At 41.5% G+C, this 20,776-nt stretch overlaps 1 protein-coding gene across 1 annotated transcript; it reads left to right on the forward strand.

Annotated features, from left to right (window-relative positions):
* Window positions 1-5,402: 5,402 nt before the first annotated feature.
* Window positions 5,403-19,595, forward strand: LOC143930448 (dorsalin-1-like). Its single transcript, XM_077454767.1, has 2 exons — window positions 5,403-5,993; window positions 14,676-19,595. The coding sequence occupies exons 1-2, from the start codon at window positions 5,696-5,698 to the stop codon at window positions 15,578-15,580; spliced, it is 1,203 nt and encodes a 400-aa protein (XP_077310893.1). The 5' UTR covers window positions 5,403-5,695; the 3' UTR covers window positions 15,581-19,595.
* Window positions 19,596-20,776: the final 1,181 nt, after the last annotated feature.

Here is a 20,776-nt window from a genome sequence, read left to right on the forward strand (position 1 = left end):
ACCTGAAATAGCTCTTTTTACAATAGTTTTGGCAGCGGTGCTTCAGAGAGGAATTGCTTCTGGGTAATGGGTGGCATAGTCCAATATCACCAAGATGTGCTGGTGCCCTCTAGCGGACTTCAGCAAAGGGCCAACCCAATCCATGGCAATCCTCTCAAAAGGGACCTCAATGATGGGCAGGGGTACCAAAGGACTGCGGAAATGTGGCATGGGTGCAGAAATCTGACACACTGGACAGGAGGAACAGTACATTTCCACTTCTTTTTTTTTTTTTTTAATTAACAAAAGTTTTTATTACATTTCCACTTCTTTAGTGATCCTAGGCCAATAGAACCTCTGGCTGATTCTTTTGCGGGTCTTTTCAGCTCCTAAATGTCCCCCAAGAATGTGCCCATGGGCCAGTTGTAAGACCAACTTGCGGTAATGTTTGGGCACCACCAGTTGCTCAATGGTTTCCTCTTCCCTCTGTCACACCCGATATAACAGGTCCTTTTCCATGATAAAATAAGGGAGGGCAATCCTCTCATCAGGGTTAACTAATTCCCCATCTATATTCACTACAATCTCCCGGGCCCTTAGTAATTTTGGATCCTTTAATTGTTCAGTGGCAAAACTTTCTCCGTGTACCTCTAGCTCATCAAACACTAGAGGTCGCTGTTCCTCTTCTGTGTACCTCTAGATCATCAAACACTAGAGGTCGCTGTTCCTCTTCTGAGGTTGCAGGCTCTTCCCTAGAACCTGTTGTTCCATTGCTAAGACTGTGAAGGGAAACTCAGGAGAATCCTCACACTTAGAGGATTCCTTAGTAGAACCTTCAGGCTCTGAAGAACCACTTAATGGTGAATCTGGGCAATCCCAGAGCTCCCAGAATTTTGGGAAATCCCTTCCCACAATGGCATCATGTGGTAGTTGGGGAACCAAACCCACCTTGTGACAAAGGTTACCGAGGGAGGTTTCAAAGATTACTTTAGTCACCAGATACTCTCGAGTGTCTCCATATACATAAATAACCACCATTTTCCTAGGGTGCAAGGTTTTTCCCAACACCAGTTCAGTTTTTACCAAGGTAACCAGGCTAACTGAATCTAACAATACAACATTTTTACCATCTAAACACATTTTACATAAAGGTTTCTCATTTACCTTTACTGCAGTGCATGTAGTTGCAAATAGCGACTGCAGCCTCTCTGTAAGAAAGTCACAGTGCATTGGTTCATCAATAGCTGGGCAAACTGTCGCTACATGTCCCTCTTCCTGGCAACAGTAACAAACTAACTTTCGTGATGCAGTCTTACCCATAGCTGGGGACAGTCTGGTCTTGGGGTGGAAAGTCTGTGAGTCTTTGAGGGAAGATGTCAGATTTTTTAGGTACCTTTCCACAAGGTCTAGAAAGTTTGTCTGCTGTTTCTGGATTTCCATGGCTCACCCATTTCTGCAAGGTGGTAGGGAGAGACCTCAGAAATGTGTTCATGATTACCGTCTCCACTGTTTTTGGCCCAGACAGAGTTTCTGGCTGCAGCCATTTCCTGGTCAACTGGATAAGGTCATACATTTGTGACCGGGGTGGCTTTCTCAGCCAATAACTCCAACTGTGGACACGCTGAGCACAGATAGCCAGAGTTACACTCAGTCGTGCCAATATTTCCATTTTTAAACTATCATAGTTTTTTGCATCCGCAGTCTCCAAGTCAAAATAAGCCTTTTGGGATTCGTCGTTCAGGGCAGATTCCCCCTGCTGATATTTCATCAAAGCCCCCCAATAGGGCTCCTAAAAAAAATTGTAAAAAAGAATACGAAAATAAAATAATAAAAAAAAAAACTAATGACACCAACCTCTGCCCTACTGACACACCCACTGCCTTACTAACACTGTCCATGTTTTAATACATTTTAAAATGTTTTTTACATGTGTGTGTATATATTACACATACATACATGCACACACACGTGTTTGCAATTTGGGGTGCACACCCTATAGCAATAGCCTGCACACACCTATGATTGGTACTGTTCTAGAGTAACCTGGATGTGAAATACTGTCACTTATCCCAAAATAATGTATGCTTAAAGGGGTTTTAAAGGTAAAAAAAAAATTCACCTTAATGCAGTCTATGCATTAAGATGAAAAAACATTAGACAATGCCCCCCGTTTTACTTACCTGAAACTCAAAAGTCCCGCGCTTGCACCCGACATCCTCTTTGCTGATCAGACTGGCCGTTGATTGGTTACAGTGGATGGATTGAAAGCAGCGCAGCCATTGGCTCATCAGTGGAGGTAAGTATAACATGTTTGTTATTTAAAAAAAGATACCTTTACAACTACTTTAACCCAAGGACAGGCAGTAGGAAAGCTGTCAGCATAGTCAGTACCAAGATTCAGCTCAATGCATGTTAGGAAAACATTAATAAAGTGTAAGTGCCCAGATCCAAACCTCACTGAAGTCAGTGGGAGCTGAATGTTTAAAAAAACTAATAATGGCAATTTTCCAATAGTCAAGGGATTAACACACAAAATACATGGGGGACTTGGCACTGCCTTGGGAAACATTTACCAAAGCAAAAATATATATAAAAAATTCTGCTTGCCAGGGAGCAGCAGATGTATTATTTAATACCACTTAAAGGGCAACATTATAAATGCAAAATTTATTTTAAATAACATGGCCAGAGGATGCCCTTATGCTGTAAAGTAGCACATCTAATGATATCTACAATCTACTACCGCAAAACTGACAATTACAAAAGAATGCAATTTAAATTTGGTTTAATTATGTTTGTCAACAAACGGACGGGGATCAACTTTATCTATACCAGATCATTATCCTAGATGAGCAGATGTATAGATGTTAATGGGGGATCCCATACAATAAAAAAAATTTTTTATTGGCATTCCACTGAAAACACATACCAGACCCTTATCCTCAATGAGGGTTTGGTAAAGATGTCAAGGCACCCCATGCAAAAAAAAAACAGCTTGGTGTTCCCCAAAAAATCCTATACCCGACACCAAAAATCAAGAGCATGCAACCTGGCTGGCCTGTCATAGGGGGATGTGCATCTGGAACCCCCTGAACCGTACCAGGCCACATGTCCCCACTGGGGGATCTTGCCAGGAGGACCCTCTTCCATGGGCCACATTCAGCCTGCCAACATTTTGTGGCTCCCAGTGTTTTGGTCTAAGCCAGCCATAGTGTTTTGGTCTGGGCCAGAGTACTGGCAGAGCAGCAGGAGTTACAGATCATCTGCTTGCAGATGGTATAGCTGCATCCCAGTATCACCTGGCATTTCCTTTATAGCCCTGGTCACTAAGACTTAGGTGAAAGAAGAGAAATATAGACCAATGTGAGTTAAGTCGGGGACACACGGGCCGAATGTCAGAAAGCAACGGCTGGTTAAAATTAAAATAAACATTATTTATTGTATGTTTTAGATATTAGGTGTGTTATTTGATCTTTATTTGACGTGGCTAAATTTTATATGCATTCTTTATTTAAAAAAATGTAGGATTTAAATAGAGTACAGATTACAGTACAGTAGTAGAGTACAGTAAACCTGGTAGACAGATATATGCAAAGACCCACATAAGTGATCACAGAGGGCAGTGTTTCAGGCATTTGCTCAGAAGGAAGACTAGGCAACATAATGCATTTGCTAAATCTTGGTGGATGAAACATGAAGGTTTGCAAAATGTTAACTTGGATAGATCATTAAAGAGGAATTGTAGTCTGCTCACATAATCTGTAATAAAAAACATATTTTCCATTCTGAAGCTTCCCTCCAACCATTGCATATTATTTTATACATACTGTGATTCTGTGAATATGCTGGAGAAATCTCCCTCCACTGAGCCTGGCTGCAACCATTTTAACTGTGGGCAGCTGAAGCTTCTGCCTGTTCACTTTCTGGGTTTACACAGACACACAGAGGTACACCTCCAGCTCTGCAGCTCTCATTGGCCCTCTTGTGACTCATCTCCCCTCCTTTCCTGGCAAACGCTCATAAGAGTGAGAGAGAGAGAGCTGTGCACGATGTCATAAGCCTAGGCTTTTTACCAGACAAGAAACAGGAAGCGGGCTGTATAAGGTATTTACTGGCAGAAAAAAAATGTTTTACTATCCAAAGTTAAAACAAGGGCAGGAAAGATGAAAGAATGACTGAAGTTCCGCTTTTAGTCAACACAGAACAAGACTTCATGCAAGATTAAAACAGGTGAGACAAAAGTGGGTTGTGGTGTTCTATATTTAACTAAGAGCCTTTGGAAAGGCCGGGGAGAGAGAGAAGGAAGGGGAGAGAAAAAAGGAGAATGATAGGGGTAAATTTAAAAGGGGAAGTGGGTAATGGGAAATGTGCCAAAGGAGGGATATGTAGGCCCATAGGACCAGATAGTCTACGCAGATGGAGAGTTGAAAAAACTATGGAACATTAATAGGCTAGGGTCTACTGCTTGTAAGCACCTAAGTGCCACCAGTGGAACCATGTATTATGGAATCTTTCAGTAGTCCCCTTGAGAGAGCTGGTTACAGTTTCCAAATGTTCAATACCCTGAATTTGATGGAGCCACTGTCATAAGGTGGTAGGTGAGGGCAACTTCCATAGGGTTGGGATGCAAGATCGGGCCGAGTTGATCAAATGAATAAGAAAATACATTTTATATATTTTTAGAGGAATATTGTTATGGTGAAGAAAAAAGAAGCCTGGTCCTTAAGGATACGGCGATCAGTCAACTTTTTGGTTATCACATGTACCTGATTCCAAAAATCTTGCACATGAGGACAAGACCAGAAAATAGGTAGGTCTGCCCGTGGAGCGTCGCATCACAAGCAGGAACCCAGGATGGCTGGATATATGTAGAGTAAAAGCTTTGGGATACGATACCAACGAGACTACTTACTTGAATATTTAATTTGTGTCTGTCACTCTTTTCGGCACTTTTCATGAAACCAAAAGTATATTTTGTTGTTATATGTTGTCTGAACAGCCCTTCTCTCTGACATTTTGTAAATAAAACATATAAAGATTTTATTTTTCAAATAATCTGAATAACTACCAATTAAAAGAACATTTTCCTTAGCCACTTTTTATAGGGTTGTATCTAAAAATAGTACTATTTTAGTTGCAAATGCCATTCTATATAAATATAAATCATGGCACTATCCTGTAAATACTGCTAATTTTTCATCATGCCCAGCTCCAAATATGCTGGCTACATTATCTCTGATATTTTTATCCATACAAGTACAACAGTCTGAAAATATTAAAAAAAAATCCTATGATGTCACTTTATATTTTAATGAGGTTGGACTAGTTGTATTTTTGGAAATTTCACAAATCAAGAATGTGCTTCTTGGTTCATGAACAGTTAAGATCATTAAGTTATGACCCCTGTGCACAGTATATTAAGGGCCTTCTTCCCTCCAGACCATACACAAGTCTTCTGTGTTTACAGAATCTTCATTAACCAAGAAGTTCAATGTGATAAGCCTAATTGATACACTGCAATCCAGCTCCAAGATAGGAAGCAGTGAACATTTTGGTCTGGTTGGTAACTGACAGTTGCTAGAAGAAAAAAAAATCCACCGTCATAACATTTCTTAGTCCTGTCAAATCCATGCACAGTGCTTAGAGGAACTTATTAAATATTGGATCTGCTCAGAACCTCCGGACCAGAAAGACAAAGTTAAAACATTTATATATAATGTGGGGTTCCAGAATACCAGAGTTTGGCACTCTCTTGGTCCTCCTAGCAAGATTTACATTCCCCAAACCTTTGCCGGATTGGAAACAACAGCATCATGAAGAAGAGTCGATCCAGAGGTTATTTGGTGGGCAGAAGGTAGAGGGTCTAACAACAACCTGGAATGTATCAAGGGCATCAATGCCTGTGAAGCCAAAGATGAAACTACCCCAGTACATGATTGATCTCTACAATCAATATGCTGATGACAGGACATCAATGCCAATGGCTAACATAATCAGGAGCTTTGATGTTGAAGGTAGGTAGATATCAAAATGTTACAAGTAAAATCTGACCCACATCTTGCTTATACATGCTACATGGAAAGAGCATTGAAATCAATAGTGTTTATTGCATATCTTGTTGCAATGTTATCTAATGTGAGTTAAAGTTAAATTTGTCATCTACAGTAGAATGTTTACATAAAAATAACGAAAATCATGCCCATTAGCTAAGGGCATAAATGTTAAAACAAGACAAAGAGTAAAGCCATAAGGACAAAATCTAGCAACTATAACAACACATAAGTATTTATCTTAATCCTTTCTGCTTTTAGTGATGACTGAATTCTGACTTGCTTCTATAGGGCACTGTACTTTGCACAGCGTGACTCAAAATAATGATTCATTTATGAAAATTGTGTTGGTGTATTGATAAAACAAAAATGTTAATTAAATAATAAATGTAAGGTGCATTCTTTATAGGATAACAGTTAAAGAAATGGTTGTGGTTATTTAATATGACACGTGCATGTGTATAATAAGCATAAATATTAAGCATAATAATAATAATAATGTATAAATAATATGCATACATGCCTAAGCCTTTGAGGCAGAATATGTCTACTGTCACTGTATGAGACATGGAGCAGTTTGGCCATGTTACATTATAGCGTGTCAAAACACTTTGCAGTGTTGGAACCTATCACCTTGAGTACATCACACTGTGTGATGGGGATAGTTTGGGGGTGGATAAAATGTAGGGGAGGTGGGCTTGAAGGTGGAGTTGTGCTGTAAATATAAAATAGCATGTTATCCTAATGCCTCCTCATAAAAATGTCTCTGATGCAATGCATAGTGCCTGAATTTTGATTTTTTTATCATTAGACAAGAGCATTGTCCTGTGGGGGGGGGGTTGGGGGGTTGTGCAGAAATATCCCTAGCTCTGGGAAGCTATGAGTTTAGACTAATAGTTTGCGCTAAATAGCTACCTTTTGTGGTTAGTTTTATTTTGATTTGCCACAGTTTTAAAATAAAAAGAATAGGAGCTGTCATTGCCTACTTGCTTTAACTGTGTAGGCATGAGGGATGTCACTCATTAGCCTTGATTGCCTACTTGGTAAGCATGCACTGAAGTGTCTACATGAACTTATCCTCAGAACAGCAACTCTCTCAGTGAGGCCCACGGTATCTTTGGTAACACAGGTAAACAGTTGGAGGGATGTAAGTCTCAAGGACACAGGGGGCACCCTACTGGAACCAGAGTACTTTTGTTGCAATTGGGAAGGTGGTCCTGAAAATAGTTGGGTCCAGAGAAGCTGTATGTTATTAGGCTCCTGCCCGGCAGCCTGAGTGCTGCTCCTGACAGTTCTACCTTCACCTAATTAGGAATGGCCTCTCTGAGCTGTTGAGGGAGGGAAGTTTAATGGCAAGTTTCTAAACCATCCCTTCCTCCATGTGTGTCAGTTATTGGTTATTCAAATAACTCCATGGCAGGGGCATGTATAGCTGGGTGATCATCGGGCTGTGTAATAAAGTCAGGATCCATGGCTTCTCCTGGGGGTCTTGGAGATAATTGTGGAAGAGCAGTAGACAGTCACCATTAATCTTCTGGTGGCAGAGACATTTTTAACTCATGAACTTGGACAGTACCTCAAAACACTATAAACTGGAGGTCTCCGATTTACTTGGGTTCCTTTTTTCTGAATATCATAGATTGGCACACCTGGTACAGACTGTGGTAGGCATACCCAAGGGTATTTCCACGTTGTTTGCAAGTTTCCTTGCTGGTGTGTGCCTTTATATCAGACTCTGTCTCCAGGTTGAGGTCAAAGTCTGAGGCTGTCTGGTGGTCTGGCCGTGGCTCAGTACTTCCATCACATATTTGGTAAAGTCATCCACTATAATTAGAGTGTCATGATATCCATCTTCTGACATGTCAAGTGTAGGAAAATCGATCATGAGTACTTTCAGCGGGACACTGAACAGACCATGGAATGTCAGCATACTTGTTCAAAAAACTGGAGCAGACCCACACACAATAGCTTTCACCTAGAATCAGGTGAACATTTTGTGGACACCCCAGTGCCCACCTGTCAAATGGATTCTCTCTGCCATACAGAGGTTCCAGGCCTATGACAGTACAACCTGCCAGTAGAAACCATTATTCTTTGGTACAGTATACCATCCTTAGCATGAGACAGGACCAGGCACTCAGCAGTTTTTGGTTTCTGGTATTAGCTGTGGTCTTTCACAAGGATCGTATTGCCTCTATTGATGTGGGGGAGGGGTGGTAACACTGGGTATTTGCTCTGTGTGTCTTTGGCAAAATATTATCTTCCAGTACATGGGTGAGGTTCACCTGAGGCCTACTCTTAGGCCTTCCTCAAGACAGGGATTTCTATCTCTTCTGCTTCTTCCTCCACCTCTCAGGAAGGCCTGACTAGTGGATACCCTCACAAGTTGTCTGCCGACTTGTTGCTCTTTCCAAGATGATAAAGCAAGGTTAATTCAAGCTTTGTCAGATGGGCTGCCCAGCACTGCCAGAGTGCCAAGTTTAGCTTTTCGGAGATGTACCAGTGGATGGTTATCCATCCATTCCTTGAACTTGGCTCCTGTCATATACTCTAAAAAGGCATTCAGTGATTGCCCACACAGGCCAACATCATCAGTTTGAAGGAGCGTCAGTTTGCATGGTTCTTCTTAGTCACATATAGGCTTTGACTGGTGTAGACAATGACTTACATCTGCATACTGTACATATTGCATCTGATAAATAAAAATTAATGTGTTGATTTAGAGACTTAAGAGGAAAAATTCCACATATTTGCACCATAGCTATTAAGACTTTTTGAATATTTTTCAATTTGCATCTGTAAATATAAAATGTGTGTTTATTTAAAGACACCTGTCCATCCAGTTCAATCTGAGTGGGTGTCTACAATTGTCCCTATCCCTGTAAATTGTACATCACACACTCACATCAGTCCCTACCCTCAAGGAGCCCATAATCCAAGGTCCCCATTCATATACTAGTGCCAATTTTGGACAGAAGCCAATTAACCTACCAGCATGCCTTTGGAGTGTGGGAGGAAACCGGAGTACACGGAGGAAACCCATGCAGGCACAGGGAGAACATGCAAACCCCAGGCAGGTAGTGTCATGGTTGGGATTCAAACCAGCGACTCTTTTTACTGCTAGGTGAGAGTGCTAACCACTACACCACTGTGTTGCTGCTATTTGTTTAAAATTAAAAATTTTAAATTGTATAGATTTTCAAACACACCTTTTAACCACTTGCCGACCGCCGCACGCCGATGTACGTCGGCAGAATGGCACGGGCAGGCATAAGGGCTTACATGTACGTCCTTGCCTGCCCGCCGGTCGGGGGCCCGATCGGGCCCCCGCCCGGTGCCTGCGGCGGTCGGTATTCGTTCGGGAGCGATCCCGGACGAGGGGACGGCCATTCATTCATGGCCACCCCCTCTCGATCGCTCCCGGCGAATGAAAATGTCCGGTGACATCACTTCCTCTCCTGTAATGTAAACACAGGAGAGGAAGTGATGTATTCTCTCCTCCGTGTCGGTAGTTTTCGTTCCGGCACCGAGGAGAGAGGTTCGGTGAGTTGCACCAACACACCCCACATACAGTAGAACATGCCAGGCACACTCACACCCCCCCTTTACCCCCGATCACCCCCCAATTACCCCTGCCCCCCCAGTCACAGTGACACCAATTGCTTTTTTTTTTTTTTTTTGCATTGGTGTCATTTGTGACTGTAGTAACTGTTAGAGCAGTTAGGGTTAGCCCCCTTTAGTTCTAATGTGCCCCCCTAACCCCCCCCAATAAAGGTTTAACCCCGTGATCACCCCCCGTCGCCAGTGTCACTAAGGCTGGGTTCACATTGCAGCGGTTTATGAGAACGAATGTGATTCGCACCGCACTGCAGTGCAAATCACATCCGATCTCTGTGCGATTCGAGTTCAGCCATACAGATAGTATGGCTGAATTTGTGTCGCACCCGCCGCACCCGCCGCACCCGCCGCAAATTCGCACGGGACCCTTTTTTTGGCCCGCAGCAGAATCGGATCGCATGGGTGTTCACACCATGCGATCCGAGTTTGCAGATCGCACTGCGATATGCGAACTGATCTGGGGGTGTCATTAACATTTCACTGACACTCCCAGCAGTTCGCATAGGGCAGTGTGAACTGCCGCCGGGAGGCATGCGATGCGGGAACCCGCCGCGGATTCATGGCGCTCCCGCATCGCTCCAGTGTGAACCCAGCCTAATAAGCGATAGTTTTTCTGATCGCTGTATTAGTGTCACAGGTGACGCTAGTTAGGCAGGTAGGTATTTAGGTTCGCCGCAGCTTTTTATAGCGCCAGGGACCCCCATATACTACCGCATAAAGCCCCCTGATTGCCCCCTAGTTAACCCTTTCACCAGTGATCACCATATAACTGTTACAGGTGACGCTGGTTGGTTAGTTATTTTTTTATAGTTTCAGGGCACCCGCCATTTATTACCTAATAAAGGTTTAACCCCCTGATCACCCGGCGGGTGTCATTTGTGACTGTAATAACTGTTAGGGCAGTTAGGGTTAGCCCCCTTTAGTTCTAAGGTACCCCCCTAACCCCCCCAATAAAGGTTTAACCCCGTGATCACCCCCCGTCGCCAGTGTCACTAAGGCTGGGTTCACATTGCAGCGGTTTATGAGAACGGATGTGATTCGCACCGCACTGCAGTGCAAATCACATCTGATCTCTGTGCGATTCGAGTTCAGCCATACAGATAGTATGGCTGAATTCGTGTCGCACCCGCCGCACCCGCCGCAAACTCGCACGGGACCCTTTTTTTGGTCCGCAGCAGAATCGGATCGCATGGGTGTTCACACCATGCGATCCGAGTTTGCAGATCGCACTGCGATATGCGAACTGATCTGGGGGTGTCATTAACATTTCACTGACACTCCCAGCAGTTCGCATAGGGCAGTGTGAACTGCCGCCGGGAGGCATGTGATGCGGGAACCCGCCGCGGATTCGTGGCGTTCCCGCATCGCTCCAGTGTGAACCCAGCCTAATAAGCGATCGTTTTTCTGATCACTGTAATAGTGTCACAGGTGACGCTTGTTAGGCAGGTAGGTATTTAGGTTCGCCGCAGCTTTTTATAGCGCCAGGGACCCCCATATACTACCGCATAAAGCCCCCTGATTGCCCCCTAGTTAACCCTTTCACCAGTGATCACCATATAACTGTTACAGGTGACGCTGGTTGGTTAGTTATTTTTTTTATAGTTTCAGGGCACCCGCCATTTATTACCTAGTCTCACTAGTGTACCCCTAAATTTAGGGGTGTCTACTTTCCAAAATGGGGTCATTTGGGGGGGTTTGTGCCATCTTGGCATTTTATGGCCTTCAAAACTGTAACGCCCTTAGAAAGCCTGAAGGCGGTGCTTGGTTTTCGGGGCCCCGTACGCGGCTAGGCTCCCAAAAAGTCCCACATATGTGGTATCCCCGTAATCAGGAGAAGCAGCAGAATTTATTTTGGGGTGTCATTTCACATATGCCCATGGCATGCGTGAGCAATATATCATTTAGTGACAACTTTGTGAAAAAAAAAAAAAAAAAAAAAAGTTTGTAATTTTCCCGCAACTTGTGGCAAAATATAAAATATTCCATGGACTCAACATGCCTCTCAGCAAATAGCTTGGGGTGTCTACTTTCTAAAATGGGGTCATTTGTGGGGGTTTTGTGCCATCTTGGCATTTTATGGCCTTCAAAACTGTAATAGGTAGTGAGGAGTGAAGTCAAATATTTACGCCCTTAGAAAATCTGAAGGCGGTTCTTGGCTTTCGGGGCCCCGTACGCGGCTAGGCTCCCAAAAAGTCCCACATATGTGGTATCCCCGTACTCAGGAGAAGCAGCAGAATTTATTTTGGGGTGTCATTTCACATATGCCCATAGCATGTGTGAGCAATATATCATTTAGTGACAACTTTGTGAAAAAAAAATTAAAGTTTGTAATTTTCCCGCAACTTGTGGCAAAATATAAAATATTCCATGGACTCAAAATGCCTCTCAGCAAATAGCTTGGGGTGTCTACTTTCTAAAATGGGGTCATTTGTGGGGGTTTTGTGCCATCTTGGCATTTTATGGCCTTCAAAACTGTAATAGGTAGTGAGAAGTGAAATCAAAAAATTACGCCCTTAGAAAGCCTGAAGGCGGTGCTTGGTTTTCGGGGCCCCGTATGCGGCTAGGCTCCCAAAAAGTCCCACATATGTGGTATCCCCGTACTCAGGAGAAGCAGCAGAATTTATTTTGGGGTGTCATTTCACATATGCCCATAGCATGTGTGAGCAATATATCATTTAGTGACAACTTTGTGTAAAAAAAAAAAAAAAAAAAATTTTTTTTGTCATTATTCAATCGCTTGAGGCAAAAAAATAAAATATTCAATGGGCTCAACATGCCACTTATCAATTTCCTTAGGGTGTCTACTTTCCAAAATGGGGTCATTTGGGGGGGTTTTGTACTGCCCTGCCATTTTAGTACCTCAAGAAATGAGATAGGCAGTCGTAAACTAAAAGCTGCGTAAATTCCAGAAAACGTACCTTAGTTTGTAGATGTGACAACTTTTGCGCAAACCAATAAATATACAATTATTGACCCTTTTTTTACCAAAGACATGTGGCTGAATACATTTTGGCCTAAATGTATGACTAAAATTGAGTTTATTGGATTTTTCTAATAACAAAAAGTAGAAAATATCATTTTTTTTCAAAATTTGCGGTCTTTTTACGTTTATATCGCAAAAAATAAAAATCGCAGAGGCAATCAAATACCATCAAAAGAAAGCTCTATTTGTGGGAAGAAAAGGACGCAAATTTTGTTTGGGTACAACATTGCATGACCGCGCAATTACCAGTTAAAGCAGCGCAGTGCCAAATTGTAAAAAGACCTCTGGTCATTTACCAGCAAAATGGTCCGGTCTGAAGGTGGTTAAAGCCTTTGTTGGATAGGCCACAGTTTCTGAGGGTGCAAGCAAGCACATTACATTAAAACATTTGTGTCTTGTTTGAGAGACTGAGACTATAGAAAAATATTAGAGTTTATCACCACCGAGAGCAGGCCTGTATGAACAGGCTGCAACTTCTGATTGACTAAGTGGACATATCACATCTTTAAAAAAATAGGACAGGCCATAATTTCTTTCTAGTTCAATGTGATTTGAACGACTAGAATTGCGACGGTTTGAACAGTTCCATTGCCGCAAATAGAGTGCAACTTGTCATCTGATTTTGAACTGTCAAATCGCATGACCAATCACATTTGTGTGAACCAGGGCCTAGTGGGTTTTTTTTTCACATTTTTATTTAGAAATTGTGATGAGCGAGTATAAAATCACATTCAGGGACACTAGGCAGAGTCATAAATGTACAAAACAGGTGCAATTAGAATAGTGATGAATTTACAAAGATTGCCGTTTACAGAAACAGGGCTTAATGTTAAAGTTGAACTGCTGGCAAACCTTCATTTAAACATATTCCTCAATAGCCACAGAGTACACAAATTTACTTTGTGTGCACTAAATTCCTTTGCAGGTTTAAAGCAAAATTCTGTTTTTCCACACACTTTACATAGTTAGTTTGTGCAAAGCTGCCCCAAATGAACTATGTCCCTCACTAACCTGTGAGGCCACATGGTATACGGTATAAACTGTAAGTAACTGAGGCTACATACAGCATACTGTGTTCCTGGGGGAGAGCCAAGACTTTCTGTCTCATACCCAGAAAACAAAGAAGAGTTTACCGCAGTGGCTCTCAGCCACTCAGAGCAAGCCCCCCTCTCTGACTCAGCCAATCAGAAGCTTGTATTAATTGATGAAATACATTGCTTGCTCTGAGGGGCTGAGCGCCATTGTGGTAGACTCTTACGTATTCCAGGTGAGCTGGAAGTCTCCACTCGCACCTGGAACACATTGTGGTATGCTGTATGTAGCTACAGCTACATACAGTTTATACCACGCAGCTACATACAGTTTATACCACGCAGCTACATACAGTTTATACCATGCATCCAACAGACTCACAGGCCAGTGAGAGACATAGTTCTTTTGGGCCAGCTTGTAAAGTGTGTGGAAAGATGGAGTTCTATTTTAACCTTATATTGTGGAAAAGCTTCTTTACTGTTAGAGTAGTAAAAATAGGGAACTTCCCCCCCCCAGAAATTGGTACTAGCTAAGAGTGTCAACAACTTTATAAACCTGTAGATGCCTTCCTCAGAAAGCAGAATACACAGGGCTATGGGAATTATTGGGAGATAAAAATCAAACACACAATATGCTGATCTGGATGGATTTTTCAACCTTATAAATTATGTTACCATTTCCATTCATTAAGAAAATGCCTCCTGTGTTCATTATGCATGGCAGCCATTTCAACAGAACCCAGAAGCTAGCAGTCGATCAGTGCAGTAGTGGTGCCTACTACAGTGATTTCCAGCTTTAAGGAGGATTCAACAAAACTTCAGTTTTAATGATTGTATTGAAGAGAGGGGAAAAAAACATGTTCAGCTTATAGCGCTTCTTTGGGTGTCAAAAGAACAGGAATAAAAACCTGAGACTTTGAAAAACTTTATAAAAATCTAAGCATTTTTGGGAAGTTTTCTCTTTAGATTATGCTACTGTTACTGCAATTGTAACTTTATTATACTTTTTTGCAGAAATTTTGATATCATCACCTCAGAAAAGCTGCACACACAGTCCTATTCTGCAATTCAACGTTTCAATTCCAAAACATGAATTAGTGACAAAGGCAGAACTCAAGCTAAAGATATCTTTGGGAAAATGGGGTTTTGGACACCTCAGTTTATTCGATGCGGTAAACAATCAACCGTCTAATATATCAGAAAGCACAAATTACTTCTTGGCATCTAAAGATGTTGAAGACAATGAATCTGTAACAATTGACATCACCAAAACAGTTAAACGGTGGATAGAATCTGAGATGGAAAATCACAAGCTTAACATGATCTTGAAGGCCAAAATGCATCAGGCTACTTGTGCCAAATCAGGAATAGTTGGTGTCTCTTATGACCGCAGTCACCCACCAATTTTGATAATCTTTTCAGATGATCAGGGAAATCACATGAAAGAAACAACGATGGAGCTGAGCCAGATGATACTTCATGAAAAAGATAGAAACCCCCGTATATTTTTCAAAAACACCACTGCTACTCACATGAAAGCACACAATGAGGTTTGGAGATCCGTATCTGAGGGCAGGACAAGATTGAAACGGAGCACAGGAGATATTGGTTGCCATAAAGCATCTATGGTGGTACAGTTTAAAGATATTGGCTGGGACTCCTTTATCCTTTTCCCTCAAAAGTATGATGCTGGTCAGTGTGTAGGGAAATGTAACTATCCAATATTGGAGAACATGACACCTACCAAACATGCTATTATCCAGGCATTGATGCATACTAATAAGGTTAAGGGTGTTGACAAACCTTGCTGTGTTCCAACCAAACTTGAACCTTTGCAAGTTGCTTACATGGAAAATAATAAACCTGTCATTATAACAAATTATGAAGGCATGAAAGTAGTAGAGTGTGGATGCCGGTAGTCCTGTTTTTTATGGGAGATAATGTAACATGTTGAGGCCTGGACAAGGTTATGACTTGTCAGCAAAATATTTAATAATTGTACTGAACCGTGGAAGGATTTCAAGTCTAAACTTGAATTTACCAGGTAATACACTACGCTGATGATGTGCCTGATTTGGGATTTCCACCTGTCAAAAGAAGATAATTGCAATTTTACTAATGGGACAGAACAACAGGAAATGCAGGACAGATTGCAGCGGAATCAGGATGGCTTTGGCACTATTTTGCTTACATGACCAAAACAATATGTAAAATTGGCATAATTGGCAACACTGTACCGTACTTGGAACTGGTGACAGTAGATTAAAATGAGCATCATGAAGGATCTGACATACGGCAACAGATAATTTTGGGCATACTAGGCCTGTCTGGTAAATGCCAGATTTTTCTGGTTGCCAATCTAGACTTGTATTTATATTTCTAGATGCTGTACAAACTGTATTCCGCTTATGTGAAATATTTTATATATTACAAGCGCTTTAACTGAAAAAATACGCATTGTTGTTGCCCATTGCAACACATTTTTACAAACCTAGGGATTAATTGTTTTTAAGAATCCATAGCAACCAATAGGATTCATATTTTGATTCTACAAATGCCATTTCCTAGTCCTGACTACTGTATATTATACAAAAAGAGCTTGCTCTTTAATGTCATTAGCAATGGAGCCTTATTCAACCCATTCAGTGTCACACCTGGACTTAAATTATTCCATATGTATCTCTCCTACTCTACTCTTTTGCATCCCTGCTCAGAGAAGAACCACCAGTCTCCTTCCATGAGTACTAGAGGTTTCCTCCACACATTCAGTCTGCTTATACACTACCTACCTCTTTGCTCTTCTGTTCAGTATCACCATACCCCCCACTGGCTTCTTATATAAATTCTGCTCATACCTTGCACAGATCACAGACACTACACATACAACTAAAGCACAGATTTTGCACACCCAGACAGACCACGTGCAAATATCATGCAGTTTGTGAAGTCCACTCTGTGGCTTAGCATATAGCTTTGTGACTCTGCCATAGTGGTATATTGTCCTCTAAAGGGAGGACTAGGAACCTTTGGCCTGGGTGGCAAGCACAACCAACTTGCCCTTTTATAGGAGGGGCACATTTATGTGGGCTAAAGAAATTGGATCATATAAAGTGGTGGGCAAGGTGAAAGGTTGGTGTTCCTATCTACATGGTTTATTGTGATACATGTTCACATCTTCCAGCAATAGTTTCTATTGCATCTCTCGGTTTCTCTCAATCACGTCAAACATGACAAAACTTCAAAGGAGGAGCGAGAAGATTTGTGCCATCACATGGCAGTCCTGTTCTGATCAATGTTTGGATGATTAGGTATCTTCACTCTGAGATATCAGCCCAACAAATCTTATTAGTACTGAACCTTTGGGGTGGATATGTTCCCTACCGCCTAGACTTTGTCTCCATATTTCTGAAACCTTACTAAAACATTGTTAGCATGAAAACATTAGTAATACCTAAACCGCTCTTAAAGTGGAACGAAACCCTCCTTTGCTTTAAAGCCAAGGATGCTACCATCTTGGATTCTGTTTCATTTGCAGTTGACATAGTGCAGCTATGACTCCAGCCATTTGATGACTAAACAGTTTGGTTGAGAGCTGTCATAGGCACACTGGGAACCGTGACAGTTACCATTCCTGGCATGCCTTAAATACAACTGCTTTGAGAAACCATGTAATGTCGCTTCGCCCTGTGGCCAGCTCGCTCCCTGAGCCTATGCGAGTGCTCGGCAGTCTCAGTCACCGCTGGGCTCCCGTTATCGCTCGGGGCACACGGAGAATCCGGAACTGTGTGTGTAAACACACAGTTTCCGGTTCTCTGAGCAAAGAACTCGACTGTTCATACAGAGTATGAACAGTGATCTGTTAGTTTCCCTGCACAGTGCCCATTCCCCTTCAGTTAGAACATGCACTAGGACACACATTAACCCCTTCACTGCCCCCTAGTGTTAACCCCTTCACTGCCAGTGACATTTTTACAGTAATCAATGCTTTTTTAATCACACTGATCGCTGTATTAATGCAAATGGTCCCAAAAATGTGTCAAAATTTTCCAAAGTGTCCGCCATAATGTCGCAGTCACAAAAAAAATCGCTGATCGTCACCATTATTAGTAAAAATAAATAAATTATTAATAAAAATGCCATAAAACTATCCCCTATTTTGTAGACGCTATAACTTTTGCGCAAACCAATAAATATAAGCTTATTGCTATTTTTTTAACCAAAAATATGTAGAAGAATGCGTATCGGCCTAAACTAAGGAAAAATAATGTTTTTTTGTATATTTTTGGGGGATATTTATTATAGCAAAAAGTAAAAAAGAATGCATTTTTTTTCAAAATCATCGATATTTTTTTGTTTATCGTGCAAAAAATAAAAACCACAGAGGTGATCAAATACCACCAAAAGAAAGCTCTATTTGCGGGGAAAAAAAGGATGTAAATTTTGTTTGGTTGCCACGTTGCACGACTGCGCAATTGTCAGTTAAAGCGACGCAGTGCTGAATCGCAAAAAGTGCTCTGGTCTTTGGCCAGCCAAATGGTCCAGGGCTGAAGCGGTTAAAATATCCCACCAACATTCAGATGTCATTGTAACAAGATAATCAATGTTAGTGGTCATAAAGTTATGGCTGATCGATGTATAATGGCACTGTTATAATTGTTATGCCTTTATTTATGTTCTTTTTATTTACATATAAAAACAATCACCCAACATTGACCCAGCCCACATTTGTGTAAGGTGACAATTAAATCAGGAAAGTCTGCAACTCTTTACATTTTGTATTCAACTGAATATTTGATTATTGTATGCAAAGGGTAACAACAGAATGCAACATTCCAGGATTCACTGTGTAGCTCAAACATTTTTATATACAGTGGTACCAAGATATGATTGATTATCAATTAACATGAAAGAGAAATGTAATCAGTCTAAATAAATAAAAAATCTTTTTTCAAAGCTTTACAATGGTGCTAATATGATCCTGCCATTTCTAGGTTTTATATCTGACTCTGGTTTAAATTACTAAAAGATAGGGATGGACCAAACAACCCCCCGGTTAATTTCGCACCAGAACACCGCAAACAGCCAAAAAGTTCTAGTGAACATGCGAAACCTATTAAAGTCTATGGGAAACTAACATGAAAAATCAAAAGTGCTAATTTTAAAGGCTTATATGCAAGTTATTGCCATAAAAACTGTATGGGGGCCTGGGTACTACCCCAGGGGACATGTATCAATGCAAAAAAAGTTTTTAAAACAATAGTTTTTTCAGGAGCAGTGATTTTAATAATGCTTAAAGTGAAACAATAAAAATTAAATATTCCTTTAAATATCGTGCCTGAGGAGAGGGTTGCCTTATGCCCCGTACACACGACCGGACTTTTCAACATCAAAAGTCCGACGGAACGATTACGGCAGACCATTCGATCATGTGTGGGCTGCAGCGGACTTTTGATTTGCAAAAGTCTGACAGACTTTAGAAATGGAACATGTTTCAAATTTTTCCGCCAGAACTCCGCCGGACCCAGTTCCTACCGAGAAATCCGCTCGTGTGTATGCTAGTCCGACGGACAAAAACCGACGCGAGGGCAGCTATTGGCTACTGGCTATGAACTTCCTTATTCTAGTCCAGTCGTACGTCATCACGTTCGAATCCGTCGGACTTTGGTGTGATTGTGTGTGGCCAAGTCCGTTCATTCGGAAAGTCCGTCAGAACTCTGTCAGAACTCCGTCGAAAGTCTGTCGGACCTAGTCCCTCGAAAAGTCCGGTCGCGTGTACGCGGCATTAGTCTGCCTGTAAAGTGGCACATCTGTGCGATGTGCAAAATAGTGCCACAGTAAGAATGACATTTCTAAAGGTGAAATGTAATTTAACCACTTCAGCCCCGGATGGTTTAACCCCCTTCCTGACCAGAGTACTTTTTACAATTTGGCACTGAGCGGCTTTAACTGGTAATTGCCCAGTCATGCAATTTTGTACCCAAATGAAATTTGCATCCTTTCTCCCCACAAATAGAGCTTTCTTTTGGTGGTTTTTGATCACCTCTGTGGTTTTTATTTTTTGCGCTATAAACAAAAAAAAAATGACAGTTTTGAAAAAAATATATATATTTTTTACTTAATGCTATAATAAATATCCCCAAAAATGTTTTTAAAAACTAATTTCTTCATCAGTTTAGGCCAATATATATTCTTCTACATATTTTTGGTAAAAAAAATAAAATAAATTGCAATAAGCGTATATTGATTGGTTTGAAAAGTTATAGCGTCTACAAACTATGGGAAAGATTTAGGGCATTTTTTTTTTATACTAGTAATGGCGGGGATCTGTGATTTTTAGCAGTGCTGTGACATTGCAACAGACAGATCAAACCCTTTTGACACATTTTTGGGACCTTTGACATTTATACAGCGATCAATGCTATACATATGCACTGATTACTGTGTAAATGTCACTGGTAGGAAAGGTTTTTTTTTGTTAACACTAGGGGGAATCAAGGGGATAAATTTGTGTTATACAAACAAACCCAAGGATAAACTGAGGAAAAAAACCAAGCTTTACTTACCACCAGCTCACAGACAACCAAGTAATCTGTCTAACAGTATGTGTTAAAAACAGGGGTTTAGTCTGCACACATTTGCAAATGCATGTGTAAGCCACAAAGTTAAATGTGTGTTGCCTCAGTGTGTTGTAACTGTATGGGGATAGGACTGACTAGGGGAGAAGACATATCATTGTTCCTACTTACTAGGAGCAAGTGATATGTCTCCTCACCCCTGACAGGACAGGGATTTGGCCAATCTGGCTCTTGTGCACCCGATCGCTAGTGGCTGACAGCGATCACGACCACCCGCCACACGCATCAGGTTCCCCACCATGCAGCAGGCGTGCACATGCCTTCTGGTGGCTCTTAAAGGGAACCCCGTATATATATATGGAGTTTCGTGTAGAGATGCAATTCGGCCCCCGTAAAAAGACATCAGTCGGGAACTGGTTAAACATGCTTGCAGCTGTAATGTATTGCTGGCTCCCAGCAATATAGATGAAAAATCTATGAAAAAAAAACGCTAACATTTAAAAAAAATTGGCATGGTGGTCCCCCCAAAATCCATATCAG

The sequence above is a fragment of the Lithobates pipiens genome, unplaced genomic scaffold (genome assembly GCF_037356315.1).
Source record: "Lithobates pipiens isolate NorthernLeopardFrog02 unplaced genomic scaffold, aLitPip1_a1.2 Scaffold_25, whole genome shotgun sequence".
NCBI lineage: Eukaryota > Metazoa > Chordata > Amphibia > Anura > Ranidae > Lithobates > Lithobates pipiens.

Excerpts from the sequence above, each read along its gene's own strand:
- LOC143930448 (XM_077454767.1), top strand. The coding sequence starts at position 5,696 with ATGTGGGGTTCCAGAATACCAGAGTTTGGCACTCTCTTGGTCCTCCTA. Across the intron at positions 5,994-14,675 it reads CAGGAGCTTTGATGTTGAAG|AAATTTTGATATCATCACCT; the intron begins GTAGGTAGATAT and ends ACTTTTTTGCAG.